This window comes from Colossoma macropomum, unplaced genomic scaffold (genome assembly GCF_904425465.1).
Source record: "Colossoma macropomum unplaced genomic scaffold, Colossoma_macropomum, whole genome shotgun sequence".
Classification (NCBI taxonomy): domain Eukaryota; kingdom Metazoa; phylum Chordata; class Actinopteri; order Characiformes; family Serrasalmidae; genus Colossoma; species Colossoma macropomum.
This window is the reverse complement of record NW_023495673.1, coordinates 6,795-22,400: the sequence shown is the minus strand read 5'-3', so window position 1 is coordinate 22,400 and position 15,606 is coordinate 6,795. Positions and strand designations below refer to the sequence as shown.

General features: G+C 36.8%; 1 protein-coding gene across 1 annotated transcript; it reads right to left on the bottom strand.

The window, feature by feature from the left end:
- Positions 1-3,704: 3,704 nt before the first annotated feature.
- LOC118802767 (H-2 class I histocompatibility antigen, Q10 alpha chain-like) lies at positions 3,705-14,365 on the bottom strand. Its single transcript, XM_036563233.1, has 8 exons — positions 14,249-14,365; positions 7,885-8,145; positions 7,450-7,722; positions 6,941-7,225; positions 5,724-5,819; positions 5,448-5,473; positions 5,289-5,353; positions 3,705-3,819 (listed from the first exon to the last, which is right to left on the bottom strand). The coding sequence occupies exons 1-8, from the start codon at positions 14,316-14,318 to the stop codon at positions 3,720-3,722; spliced, it is 1,176 nt and encodes a 391-aa protein (XP_036419126.1). The 5' UTR covers positions 14,319-14,365; the 3' UTR covers positions 3,705-3,719.
- Between the last annotated feature and the right edge of the window lie 1,241 nt (positions 14,366-15,606).

The following is a 15,606-nucleotide window of genomic DNA, read 5'->3' as shown; positions in this document are numbered from 1 at the left end:
TAAATAGATGTAAACAGAGTCGTTCAGAGTGGTTTGGTGTGAAACGCTCAGTTCTAGAGAAACTTACAGAGTCAGAATTGTTCACAGTGGTGGTGATAGGAACCAGACGTCCACCTCTAAAAGCTCCCTCACAGAAAGGTATTACATGGAATGGTTATGAATTCACTGCCTGAGATATTGTTTTATGATTATTTCGAGATTAGATTTTGGTCTAAAATGTATTTTTAATCCCTTCATGGTGGAGGGGTACATACAGGATACATATTTTGGTAAGGCAAAATAGTTCCCAAAACTTATTATTTCACATTTTCCTCTGTTTTCCCATCATCAACATTCCATATATAAACTCAGAAGACTCGTGTAGGTTCACTGGTGGTTTTGAATAGTAAATAAAATGGCTGTATTACTGTTGTAGTCATGGTGACCCCTGGCTCCTGAGTCTCTATGATCAATCATTTCACATCAAACCATTCTGAATGACTGTTTAAATTTCAATGATTGAATTATGTAGAAATAAAAAAAAAAATAGTTGGAATTCCACTTTAAGGCACACCCATGGTTTTTATGCTGGGTGCTGTGGGTGAGTTACGTGCACATCTACTGTGTGAAAGGCTTTATAGTTCATGTGACTGCTTGTGTCAAACCACAACAGGAACAGCTACATTCCATGAAGAACAAGTTCTTTGGTTCTGCTTTTAGCATAAAGCCTTCCCAGAAGAGCAGAGGCTGTTAGTGTAGTAAAGTTCAATACTGATTTTAGGAGAAATGTTGAACTAGCAGGTGTGTGGATGAACAGGTAGTGTATGATCTGTGAAACTAATATTGATGTACTGAGTCAATTGTTATGTAAAATACTGTATGTAAAACTTGGGAATCCAATAATAAAATGCATCTTTCTCTTTTTTCTAAAACTAATGAAGCTGGCAATTATGAAGCTACCGGTGTAACTACAGACCCTCAGCCTTGTTATGTGTGATGTCAGAGAAGAGTAACTAAAGTGGTAGGGAAGTGAAGACAGTGGCATTTATTTTACCTGAATTTATTGTTTACTTTTTTGCATATAATTCAAAGTATGAAGCAGTGAATTAATAAAAGGAGTCGAAACTCCAAAATGGTCATGTGAATGTCATATATATATATATATATATAAACAGATTGTTGGGGTATGTTAATTCATTTACTTTTTCACTGATTGATTGATTGATTGATTGATTGATTGGAATAATGATAACAGAGATGTCTGCAATCAACAGACATTGTTGTTTGTGCTCTTTAAAATTTCCACCTGAAATTATATCAAGATCTTGAGGCTTTATACTCAGACTGCATCAATAAGAGGCAATTTGCTAATGCTATGTTAAGGCCTACAACTTTTTTTGTGCAATAAAAATTTGTGAAATAAGGTATTTTGTGACAAACATATTTATATTTTAAATATAATGAAATATGAAATACTAAAATGGATTAATTAATTAATTAGATACTAGATTTTATTTCATTAAAATGTCAGTCTTTTAGATGAATCAGACAAAATGCTAATGCTCTGTTAGCTCAGCTAACATTACTAACCTAAAACAGTGAATGTGTGAAGAAATCATCAACTGATGGCAAGTCTGACAAATTATGCTGAGAATGTTTTATTTAATAAAACAATATATTAAAATAAACTTTAATACACAATGTGTAAATAATCACACCACAGATACACTATACTCCTCACACACACACACACACACACACACACACACACACATCCCAGCTGACACATACCACACACATACACACACATCACAGACTAACACTTAAGAACCAACCCAATACCAGAGCAATGACCCAGCACCCACATGACAACCACCGAGCAACGCCCTAACTAATGTGAGTACCAAAGCAAATGCATAGTAACATCATAGCAACTACCTAGAATTACTACATGAACACACTTAAATCATCAGATCAGATTCAACTTTATTGTCGTTGTGCAGTACAAGTACACAGCCAATGAAAGGCAGTTTGGCAGCTGAGCAGACGTGCAAATAATAGTAAAGTCATGTATTAGAATGACTATATGAAGAGGTAATATGCAGTAAAGTGCAGATTTCAGTGCAATGATCAGGATAGTGCAGAGAATATAAAAGCAGTATGTAAATAAATATATAAAATAAAGTATATAACAGCTATACCACTGCTTTAATTTTTCAACTGCTATTAGCTGGCTTTCTCAAGCCAACTTTTTTTTTTTTTTAAGCAAACATTGATCTTTTTGCTACTATTATTATTATTATTATTATTATTATTATTATTATTATAGTCATCATCTAGATGGCAGCTCTGTTGATGTTGTAGTGTCTATGGTGAGAAAAAGGGAGTCAGAGGAGGCCAGGGAGACTGGATGAGCTGTGGATCCACAGGGCCTGAGGCCTCCAGGAGGCTAGACTGGAGCGACTGAAGGCAGAGAGACTGGAGAGGCAGCGGATGCAGGAGGCTTGTCCTGTGTTGTGTAAAACTGTCAGCCTGCTAGCTATGCTAGCACCACAACTACCATCACTCCATTATCCCAGTTAGCACTTTTTAACATTTAGCAGTTGTTGTCGGATTGGACATTTGTTTGCCATTCTGGAGTCCAAATGGGACAAACCTTTTGTAAAGCTCTTTTTACTATTCAGTCTGAGGTAGTTTTGAGTTCACTAGCTTTGGATCACCACATTTAATGTTACTTGACTTGCACTTGTTTCATATATACAATTTATAATCAACAGCATTGACCGATCTGGCCTTTCAGAGTTTGTGTGCTGTCATGTCCAGCTGAATGCAAACTTTCTGACATTCTGCATGAACTCTGCATACTGACTGAACTATGACTACCTGTAACTTGTTGTTTTAATATAGCATATCTACCAGCAATCTACCACAAATGAGTTAAATCTGCCTTTGTGGAATTTATTCAGGAGTCTCGTATGATTCTGTTGTTAAATGTTTCAGTTTATCTGATTTGATTGAAAACTACACTATTTATGAAGCACTATGGATTTATATCACTACAACTATTAAACAAATATATTTTTAATATTGGATATATCAGATGGATTTAAGATAATTTCAGTTATTGCAGTGCAGCATATCTTCCAGTGGCTAGACAAGCAGGTTCCCAGTGGTTGGATCACATCATTTGCAATGCATGCTGGATATTGTAGTGGACATAAAAGTATACAAAGTTGTGTATTCTGTCAAACCCTTGAGGCTGAGGGATACAATGCTGCGCAACAGATTATCACATAACACATCACAACAGACAACATATTAAATGTTGGTTAAAGGTGCATTCTGGCCTAAAACTAAGTGTGTTATGACCCGGTCTAGGGTCAGGCTGTAAAAGAGTGGTGTGTTGTGAAATGTATGCTTTGTGAAGGTGTGTGTTATGTATAATAATGTGACCAAAAAGAGCAAAAGTTCTTAATTGCAAATTCACAGTGTATTATACAACTGTACAGTGCAATCACCGGTTTTCAGGTTTGGTCAAAATAACAAACAGAACCCACACTTACTCCAAGTCAGACACTAACTAGCTTTAACCAAAACAAAAGAAAAAAACAAAAGACACGCAGCTTCCCTAACTCCCTGACTGACACAGAAATAAACAAAATGGCAGCCAAACCTACACCTGGTGAAGCAATTTACAACATCTACAAAAAGAGAATATATACACAAATATATACAAAAGGCTAACAGGAGAGAATAGAGGTAGTACAATGTTTGGAGCTGTGTAAATTAGGTGTTTTTACCTCTTCCCTCTCATTCTGTCTTCTTTTCTTTGCCAATGACCTAAAAGGAGAAACAGAACAACAACATGAATGTTTCTATCTGAACTTATTCAAATGTTGTAAGTGTAAATACTAAATACAGTTGAATACAGTTGTCTTCAGCTGGCACAGAAATGCCTTTGAGTAAGCCTTTGAGATCAGAATGGACTATAATGCTCTTCTGTTGATTTATGTAAACGTGAGAATATATACATATATATATATATATATATATATATATATATATATATATATATATATATATATATATATATATGTGGGCGTACATGTATTTACAAATTAATCTTGAGATTGATTAAAACTAACAAGTTGTAAAACAACTTGTTAGTTTTAGTGAAAAAGCATCAAGGTGAAAGGTATATGATCACTGGACTCATTACCATATATTTTGGTTTTAAGCTATAATTGAATAAATATTAATTGCATTTAGATGTGCTTTTGGGTGTTTTTCAGTAACTCTATTAAAATAGATTTAAAGCAATTCATTTTTTTATTTGTAATTAATTTGTAAACATAACTGTTATTAGACTTGGAATATATTATAAATATACTGCTGGATGTACTGATAAACTTCAGTGTTACTTATTGAGCTATAGTGCAAATAAAATGCACTTGTGACACAGTTTGTTTATATATGATAGCAAAAATACATTTAAAATTAGATTTTAATTTCACTAAAAAACACTTAAATGCAGTCAACAAATAAAACACGAATTTAAGTGTACTTTTATAAAACATAATTACGTATACACTGAAATATATTATTAGGAATAGCTAAACACAGCTTGTATGTGCTTATATAGACTTATATTTAAGTAATGTTCAAATACATCTTCAATGCCTACAAGAGCTTTTCTCTTGAACAGCTTGTGCTGCAATTTATTAACTTAAGCAGCTGTTCAGACAAATTCTACTAAAGTGAATTATATTTTAAATGTATTGTCTGGTTGTACTGCTACCTGTATTTGACAGTTAGTTAGTTTGATTTATACTGCAACTAAAATGTACTGAAGCATGTATTGAAATCATTGCGTTAAAATATATTTTTAAGTGATACATGTTAATGACACTTAAATATACTCTTGGGTAATTTAATTGCTTTAGTATTAAAAATAAATGTATTCAAGTGTATTTCTTCATAGCATAATAAAGTATTATTTATAATATGTAGCTTTAAAAATATGAAGAAATGCAGAAAAGTGTATTTTTGGTTTATTTCCACAAAGTGAAATGAAATAAAAAAAATCACTTTTAATATTTTCTCTATAATACAATCTGTAAGTGAAATATCTTGCTGCTTTGATGTGTATTTTATGATTATATAATTTCAGTGGTGATTCAGAGCATGTACCAAAGCAATTGAGGAAAAAACAAAACAAAGCTAGATTATATGGATATAAACCGAGCTCAGTGATAATATGACAGAGAAACGGCTTTCTGGAGTTGACATATTGCAGTGCAGAGACTTACTCTGTGAAATCAGAGGGGGGACACTGGTCTTTTGGGGTTGTTAGAGGGTGAGTCTCCTGCAGAGGCTGTAAAATATGATGAGATTCAAAGTCAAATTCAAACACTCAAACATTCATAATAGAGTGGACTAAACACACATAAATAATCAGTCTCACTTACAGGCTTCGTGCTTTCCAGAAACAGGTCTGAAAATGAATGAAGAGCAGATAATGAATAATAGTACAGGTATGCTTCGTAACAGACAGTTGCACAAGAGGACTAGGGATGGGACTTTAAACTGGCCAAAGATCATCAAAAGATCTGTATATTAGATTATTATATAATCTAAAAATATATGACACTATGATATCAGGAATCCTTAAGAGTTTGTATGTGTGAAAATATATAATATATTTTAAAAAATCTGTGCAATAAAAAAGAACTTTCCTCCCTTACCTGACTTCTTCTTCCAAACTCCAAAACAGACAATGACAGTGAGGAGCAGAACAGCCACGACGCCAACCACACCAAAACACGCTCTGCCTGAAACACCTGTGTTACATCGTTGTAGACCTTCATTAGGCGCATCATAAACACAATGTCCCTCATTCATGAAACATGAGGCTAACACATTTGTGCGTAAATCATTCTACAACACAATTTAGGTAAATTTATGTTTTCATTAAAGTTTTCCTGAGATGTTTGTGAGCATGAACAAAATTGACAACTGTAAAGTGACCGCCTGACTGCGTAAAGTGTCTAATTTCTGCAGGCTATTAGCAGGTGACTGAAATGACTGAAATGTCTTTTGTTCCGTAAGGAAAACTGAAAACAGTGTGTTCTGTTTCCTTTTTAACTGAAATGATAAGAAATAATTTTAAAAACTTGGACCTTTGGAGGCATCATCAATATTAGCTGGCTTACAGTGATGCATGTGCAAGAATCCAGTATGTTATTGAACTACTGTATAATATTATCCTGCACTATGATGAACACTGCCACAGAACAGGACCTGTTAAACCTGGGTCATATTCCACTGGACTGTGCCATTTTGCCTTCACCTTCACCGTATGTTTATGTATATGCACTAAACAATTATTAGAACAAGGTGTCAGTTCATTTATTTAATATTTTAAATTATTCCATAATTTAAGAGTTTTCCAGGTTTTATTACATATTTATCAATCAAAATTTCTACACATGCACATTCATTTGAATGTATATAGATTAACCACATTACAATGACAGGGGTTATATATGTAAGTGCTTGTGTTGAAAACTTGACAGTAAGTACTTTCAGTAACACTTTACTGTAGGGTGCTATTCACAACATAACCCTACATAAATGTTTATAAATAATCTCAGTCACTCTGGATAAGGGTATGTGTCAAATGCATGAATATAATGGAATTGTAAAGCACTGTGCATATACGCCCAACTTCTGAACAGTAGGCATCCATTAACATATACATGTTCTATTAACAAATCTGGCAAGTAAAAAAAATTGTGTGAAGATCCATTTCCACACCGATGATAAAGAGAACAGGCACTACTGCACCAATGATGATACCAGTAAAGCCTCTACCTGAAACTGAATTGGTTAAAAATCATTATTATTATAACTGGGCTCATCAGTGACTTTCAAAACTAAATATACATCTTGTTTCTCTCACCTCTGCGTTCAGACACCTGCAGTACCATCTCCTCCTCCAGGCTGCTGTGCTGAATGATGCAGGTGTAGTTGTGTTTGTTCAGCTCCTCAGGTGAGACAGTCAGAACGCTCCTCTTTTGGAAGGTTCCATCCTGGTTGGGTAGCGTCTCTCTGAGCTCCACGTCCTCATGCAGATCCTCTCCATTCTTCTGCCAGGAGATCATCACTGCTTTGGGGAAGAAACCTGTAGCATGACACACCACTGGAGAAGAAGAGTCCTTCTGGAACAGAGACACCTCAGGAGAGACTGTGAGGGGGCAATGGAAAACATTTCATTATGCAGACACATCCACTAAAAATACCTTCATCACCACAAATGTTTAGTTTATGAACATGATGCTCTAAAAATTGTGCACTATACACAAACAATGATATCATTCTCCACAGTAATGAGTGATTTTCAGTGATAAGGATGAATACAGTGTGAGTGAACAGTAGCTACAGTTACAGTAACAGATCAGATCACTGTACCTTTCCTCTCCAGACTGGATCTGCCGTATTCCACATACTTCTCTAACCACTCAATACATTTATTCTCCAGGTAGGACTTTACATGACCAGCCCCATTGTTCTGCTCCCACTTCTGTTTGGTAATAACAGCTTTAGCATTGGCTGCAGTCCAGGTGAGAGTGTCCAGATCCAGACTGATGAAGTCTTCTCCATCATAGCCCTCCTCCCTGTATCCTGTCTTGGTTCCATCATCATGCAGCTCACAGCCGTACATCCTCTGCACTGTATGAATACCTACAGGTAGACACACACACACACACACAAGAGCATTGCAGTAATTACAATACAGAACATAGAACCAAAACAACAACTATATAGTACACTACAGCATTCACTATGTGTTATTGTGGAGCTGGAGGTCAGTGCAATAAAAGCTCTTAGTGTGTTTTTACTCACCTTCGGTCTGATTGAAGCGCTTCATTATAGTACCCACACTGGCTTTGAAGTTCTCCTGAGCTTCCTGTGCTTTCTGTGTCTCTCTGTTCCAGTACTCTTCACCTTCACTCTTCTCCATCCACTCCGTTTTCGGGATCATCTTCCTGATGTTACTGTCATAGTAATCAAGCTGCTCTCCATCCACCAGACCGACCACAGAGAACTCTGGGAAGTTTATTCCTGGCGTGACTGCAGTGTAGAAGTACTGCAGAGAGTGGGTTGCTGTAAAGATGACAAATAAGTACTAAAATCAAAAAACAGTCAGAGAAAAAAATAACAGACAAGATAGGAGCTGATAAAAACTCTTTAGATCTAAGAGGGACAGAATGGACAATAATTGAGTAATAATTGTGCTTAATTTCTCTGCAGTATTATTTTTGAAGATTTATACTTTACTCAAGTATTATTGGAATTGTGTACTTGTACATTTACTCAATTACATTTCCAAGTTAAACAATGTGATACCTATTTATTTTCATTTAGACCTTCAAAGTACTTGATACAAATCTCAACAGTTTGAAGATTTTTCTCTCTGTTTTTCACATTATGATATTTTGTCTTTGTGCAGAGACTAATGCTGACTGATACTGTTAGTCACCGCACTGCTGTGGGAGATGAGGGGCTGGAGTGCAGTGTGTTGCTGTAGGATGGAGGCAGCGTGAGGAACAATGCAGGGGCTCTGACACTGTCTATGCATGCCAAGTGGATTTGCACAGTTCTCAAATTTTATGAACATTTTATAGTTTTTTAATAAGATTCAAGGCAGACTCACAAGTTTGGGTTCTTTAGAGAGAGACAGACTCATGTTCAACATTAAAGTTACTCATAAAAAGATGCCTTGACTCAATTATATCTTTTAAACTTTTTCATTTTACGTTGACATTCTTGAGTGTGTTTAAATATAGACACTTTTGACAGTTGCTTCTCTTTTTCAAAACTCTTCACATAGTTAGCACTCTGTTTGGACCATGAAATACCATTCATTTTGTTTTCCTAACATGAACACACAAAAAACAAAGAAATTGCATTGAAATTCCAGCCACTGATGTGCTGAGGTGCATGTGAAACATGCACCTCAGCACATCAGTTCATTTAATACCATAATGCTACAACTATAAAACACTGTAAACATGTCTTTTATGTAAATTTATCAAGTAGCAAATAATTCTTTGTTCTTTCTTACAAAAGCGATTTTCTTTTCATTTGTGATCAGCTTATTTATATATTCAATCAGTAGTTTGTCTCTATAATCATTCTAATATTTTGGGCTTTGATTGTTTTCTGATCATCTATAAGAAGTGGTCACTTCTGGAGTTATTTTGTGGATGGTCCACTATGGACCCAGCACTGTGTATAAGCAGCAGAGGACATCAGGCAACAAAAATAAACTGCTGTATAAACTTCATTCTATTATGCCACACAATTCCATTCAATCGAATAGAGAAAGATTTCAATGCAATTTCTTTGTTTTTTCTCATTTCTTTTCTTTTATGAAATTTCTTCTTGGATCAAAACAAACAATTTTCATTTGTTGAAATGTATTCCCTTTTATATAAACCCCTTATTCACAGACAACAATATGAAGTCAAGTCAAGTCAAAGTTTATTTATATAGTGCTTGTTACAACAGGTGTTGTCACAAAGCAGCTTTACAGAAAAATCCAGGTCCGAGCCTCCATGAGCGTCACCAGTGGCAACAGTGGCAAGGAAAAACTCCCTAAGAGCAAGAGGAAGAGAACCTGAAGAGGAACCAAGACTCAAAAGGGGAACCATCCTCCTCTGGTCGACACTGGATAGCAAACAGCATCAGTATAAAGTATTAGAATACAAAACAGGGAAAACCAGTGGAGCAATGGTTAATTGGATTAGTTTATGTAGCAGCAGCATCATCGGGAGGGTCAATTCATTAAGGTGAGGTTTGCACAGCGTTGCACAGCGTGAAACTCAATGGTGGTCAAAACGGTCCAGAAGGCTGTCAAGCAGTGGGCATCCGATCAAGACAGAAGAAGCAACAGTATCAGACGGACAGGATCGGCAGCTGTTCAACTCGACAAAGAAAGGAAAACACACAGAGAGTCAGTTCTGTAATGAGTGACTGATCACAGATTACAGTATTAACAGCGGTTTTACTGTACAGATTACAGTATTAGCAGCAGAGACTCAGGCAGGTCTAGTTATTACAGCCTTTTACTTAAAGGGAGAAACAAGAAGGTAACAGAGACATGAGGCTCTCTGAGATGTCGGCACCCCTCCACTCCACCGTCAGCAAACTTGCGTGAATGCATGAGACCAGCGGGACAACAGCACCAACACTCCCAGTTTACCATAATACTCTATGACCATGAACCCCCAGATCTGTGCCTTTTATTTAACAGGGAAAACTAATTACCAAAGGCTTGACTGTACAAGTAAGTTTTTAGCCTAGACTTAAAGACTGAGGCTGTGTCTGAGTCCCGAACATTAACAGGAAGACTATTCCAAAGCTGGGGGGCTTTGTATCAGAAAGCTCTCCCCCCTGATGTAACTTTATTAATTCTAGGTACTAATAGTGAGCAGCACCTTGTGATCTAAGTAGGCGTGATGGTTCATAGTGGGAGAGAAGTTCACTCAGGTACTGAGGGGCGAGTCCGTTTAGTGCTTTATAGGTCAGTAAGAGAATTTTATAATCAATGTGAAATTTAACTGGTAACCAGTGTAGGGTTGATAAAACTGGGCTGATATGGTCGAACTTTCTGGTTCTAGTAAGAACTCTGGCAGCGTTCTGGACTCTCTGAGGCTTTTGCTGGGACATCCAGCCAGCAGGGCAGTACAGTGATCCAGCATTGAGGTAATAAATGCATGAACTAACTTTTCTGCATCGTGTAGAGATAATGCATATCTTAATTTAGGAATAAGCATTTATTTACTATCTACATACTTTCAGTTTGTAAGTCAAACAACCCCAGCATTTTAGCAGTTCCGTGTAACATTGTACTAATAATGCATGCAAGTATCTGCAGCTTGAGCTACAGAAATGCAGTCTTGTTATTGATGGTTTGGTTTAAATAGACTATTGTTGAGTTAACTCTAAACTCTGAGACTTCACTGGTATTTCAAAAGTACTTTTGTTGGGAACATGCAGATTTACATTGCTTTTTGTTCTTTCAGATTTAACAAAAAAAGTTAAAGAGGCTTCTAAAAAAGAAACAAGTTTCAGCTGTTAACTTATGCAGAAAAATCTGTAATCTGTACCTTATTTCATACTAAGGATTATTCAGCAACTACAGGGACTTCAGTGCAAACTGACTGAGTTAGTCTTAGGTTGTAGAAGTGTGTAATAAAACCTTGGGCATGCTGGTGGGCCCTGGCCATTGAACGGGGCAAAACTATTCTGTTCCACCTTGTACAGTGAGAGCTCAGTAGCAAAATGAGGACGTGTTTAGCGTTGACAGATAACTGACAGATAACTGTTGACTGATAACTCTCAGATCATTAGGAACTGGTCAGTTAGTCCTGTCAAAGTTGAAGACTAAACATGGAGAAGCAGTGTTTGGCTACTATGCTGCTCTTAAATGGAACTTGATGACAGAGAGCATTAGAAAAGTTCCTATTTGAGCAGCTTTCAGCTCAGTTTAAACACTGTTAGCTCTATGCACTCTATGTATAAGCATGTTTTTATCTTCATTTAATTTTTAACTTGATTAATTTAATGATTAATTTCTTCTCTTCATTATACCCTCTCATTCTTGGAAAGTGAAAAAATGTATTGTAGCGTCAGTAAACAGTAAGACACAGGGAAGACCATTATTATGCTGCAAGAAGCACTTTTTATTAAACATCAGGCAAAAACATGTATACAGACACACAAAGTCCAAGGGAAGGTCACTACCAGCCACAGGCTTCACCTTGACGGTGACCCCACACAAAACAGTCCTAACTAAAACCACTCCATGACATAGAAGAGCATATTAGACATGCACACATGACACAAAATGTCCCTTTTTCGGAAGGTATGAACCTCCCAAGATCCTCCTGGCCTCAAGCTTCTAGAGGCCAGCACCAGCCAGTAGGGGGTCGCTATACAGTCAGCTCACCAACTGCACTGCTGCTCGCTGGGGTGCTCCCGCGCTGAAACCTTTGACGATTTCACTTTCGCTGTCGCCTCCCTCACACCTCCTCATGCCAGCCCCATTACCGGGCCTTCTTGTGCCGGGTCCACCGTCCTATTTCGCCAGAACATCTTCCTCATTCTTTTGCCCACTATCATGTTCTTTTCCCAGCTCTGCTTCTTTTGCTGCCTGCTTTAAAGTTCTTTCTGGCGCAGCTCCATCTCAGATCACCAATGACCTTCCAACCGCACTTCCAACAGCATAGGCATAGAGTAAGACACAAAGGAAGCCATATTTCTGCCCCATTACTACACAATTTGAACCAGAAACCCGATTTGAACCATGCATGCACAGGAAAGGCACGTCACCATGCGTTGTCCAATGCTGTGTCCGAAACTGGAGGCAACTGTCTCGATGCCTTGTTGTCTCATAAGTGAGTGCTTCAGTGAGTGTTTAAGAAGTGCTTTGAAGGCAGCGATACATCACACTGTTGCCAAGATATGACACCTCACTGCTAGTTGTTAGCATTAGCATTGTTTTCCCAGTCTTTTAAGAAGGCTGGGATACACTATGCTACAGAGGATCCTCAGGCAGCATTTTACACAAACATTCAATTCGGGCATGACTGGCTGCCTTAGAATACTGTAGGAGCAGGCAGCATTTATTATGTTTTAGACATATCTAATTTCAAGCAGCAGCCATAATACAGAGGTCCTCCAGGACCCGGGTTGAGAAGCAGTGCTTCACAACACCATTTCCAACGTAGCTTGTTTAGAGAATGAGTGATTTTTCCTCAATATGGCAACCCTGCAAATCTCCTGCCCAGAGCTGTACCAGCTCCACCCTCCATCCAATCACATTTAGGGAAGCTATTCAGGATCACTAGCCAATACGATCAAGTGAACTCTCTGGCTTGATTTCAACACTGAAAGCACTGCCTAGATCCTTCTATGTAATTTAGGATTTATTTCACCAATTGCAACTGAGTGTGGGAGACCAGGGATAAAGGTAACAGTTGTTGGGGACATTTGCAGACATTTACACTCTGGTCCCAATTAAAAACAGATTTTAAAATAATCACATTACTGGTGTGGTATTTAGCAGCCTGAAGTATCTGAAGATTTTGTTTTCGTGTGTTTGGTAGCCTAGTAATTAGCCTACCAAATACATAGTATATCTAGTAAAATGGCAGGTATGATGTTCATTAGTGAACCCTGAACCCAGGTATACTGTAATCAAATTATATTACTTCTGATAGCCTAAAAGCAAACAAATCATTTGACAATGAAAGAAACTTTACTTTTGCAGAAATATAATACTAAATGAACACAAAATAACTTAATGATTACAAAAATAATTTCTATATTTAGCACAGCAAGCAGCTGTTTATAGTGCAACTGTTTTGCATGCATCATTCATATTCATTTTAGAACTTAAAACTGAATGATTACATTGATACGATTTTATTCAATAAGTTTTTGTTGACAGCTGATGTTCCTTCTGAGGTGAATAATGATCCTATTTTTGTCATCACGTTATATTGCTTCTATACTGCAACTGTAACATACTTATTAGATGAAGTGAGCATATTATAATTACCCCAGTCTTATCAGGGTAAATATCATCTAGTGGACATTTTAGTGAGACTGAGTAGAGAAAACTGTACCAATCTAATTCATTATACAAATGGAAAACAAATGGAATACATAGTAAATGACTACTCAAGTGTTAGTATAGCCAATACAAGTAACTATGCCTTAATCTGCGCACTGATAGTTTGCATGGTTTCCATTCTTCAATACTAATAAATGCTTATATAATTGAAGAGCATGTCAGACAGCACCATCTGCTGAACAGAAACTTATATAACGCAATATTTTCTTCCTCCTTGTGAAAAAAATCTAACTATTTAATTAATTATGTAGTGGACATGCTGGTCTGATCAAACACAACAACAAAAAATAATAAATTCATTCATTAACATTACATTTTTAGGACCAGTACTTTATTTTTTATAATATGAAACACCTTGATAATATCAAGATCGAAGGATATAACAATGTTCTTATTAGTATATAACAATGTTCTTGAATTAAACACTAAAAAATGTAACTAGGCATTGTCAACCATGCTACAGACAAGTTAATGTAAATTCATGTAAAAGGTCATCAGAATGAATGTTAGACCAACAAAGCTAAAATTTGGCCAACATTTGTCTAAGACTGAGATCAGACTTACCTGCTGATACTAGATGAACATTCACAGCCAGAACAAACAGGCATTTGTTGGCCACTGTACTGTAATCCATTATACACAGGGTAGGTCTTACTCTTCCGTGGATGTAGTTCCCTCTCTTACACCTACTCAGCAGTGGATAAGGGTTGCCAGATACATATATATATACACCAGACTGGAATGCCTCATTCAATCATGTGTCAGGAAACTGTTCAGGATCACTAGTCACTGTGAACAAGTCAGCACTCCAGGCTGATTTCGAAACTGAAAGCTGTGTAGTGCTTTTGTTGTCAGCTCAGTATATTCTCTGTGAAAAAGGACAAATCTCTGTGCACCTCAGGGCCTGATTGAGATTTCAGCTCAGGTTTTGCTGCTGTGCAACATGTAATAGAAAACTGCTGTGCAAAAGACAGAAACTACCTTCATTTATTAAATTACCAGTCAAAACGGCCATTAAGTACAAGTTTTTCAGGAGATTTCTTTGGGGAAATTAAATGGAAAATAACCCACTTGCATAAGGAAGGAGAAAAAGAATAAGAAGAAAAAGTGAAAAAACAGGGACAGAAGGGAGTCCTAACAACCACCTGCAAGACCTGGTAGACCACCAGAACTGTCCCCATCAGTTACAACGAGTCTAGGTTCAGGCCGTAACAGAAAATGCGAGTGGGCTCTCTCCAGATCTGCATTCAGACCAAACGTCAGACATCATTTAAACCTGAAAACAGCTCAGGTTTATTTAGATTTCCTTAAAAGCCTCCATTGCAAGAGGCTAAGCTGGAAGCTGAATGCGGGTGATGGCTTCAGAGACACCAAAACAACAATAGTGTTAAACGAAGTAAACCTGAAAACAGAAAGAAACAGAAATACTACAAGCTACCCCACTTCCCTACATTAAACACAGGAGAAAAGGGGCATTAAAATAAACAGCACTTGTCCCCCATATTTTCCCACAAAGTCTAGTAAAGCTTTCATTGCAAGTTAGGTCAGAGGGGAGAGAGCTTTTAATATAGTAGCTTTGTATTAAGTAGACTTTACTTATGCACATAGCATTAACTTATGTCTAATACTTGTTTTGTAGAACGGTACAAAAAAAATATGAATGCCCCTCACAGTAGCATCTGATTTATCATCTTGTCATCAGTTTTTGCTTAATTATAAATGTAACATTTTTAATTCAACTCTTTTCTGCAACATAATCCCCTAAAACACACAGTAGTCCTTAAAACACAGCAAAATATGCACAAAGTTGGGAACTAATAATCAGCTCAATCAGTGCAACAATAGTGCTAAATATAGAATTACTTCATCATTGTTTACATAGAAAAAACTTTAGTTTACTGACCTGGCTATAGTGAAAAACT

Coding starts and splice junctions, on each gene's coding strand:
- LOC118802767 (XM_036563233.1), bottom strand. CDS start 14,318: ATGGATTACAGTACAGTGGCCAACAAATGCCTGTTTGTTCTGGCTGTG. Junction 7,226..7,449: donor ATCCAGTCTGGAGAGGAAAG/GTACAGTGATCT, acceptor GCCCCCTCACAG/TCTCTCCTGAGGTGTCTCTG. Junction 5,820..6,940: donor GCAGGTGTCTGAACGCAGAG/GTGAGAGAAACA, acceptor GATGTAACACAG/GTGTTTCAGGCAGAGCGTGT.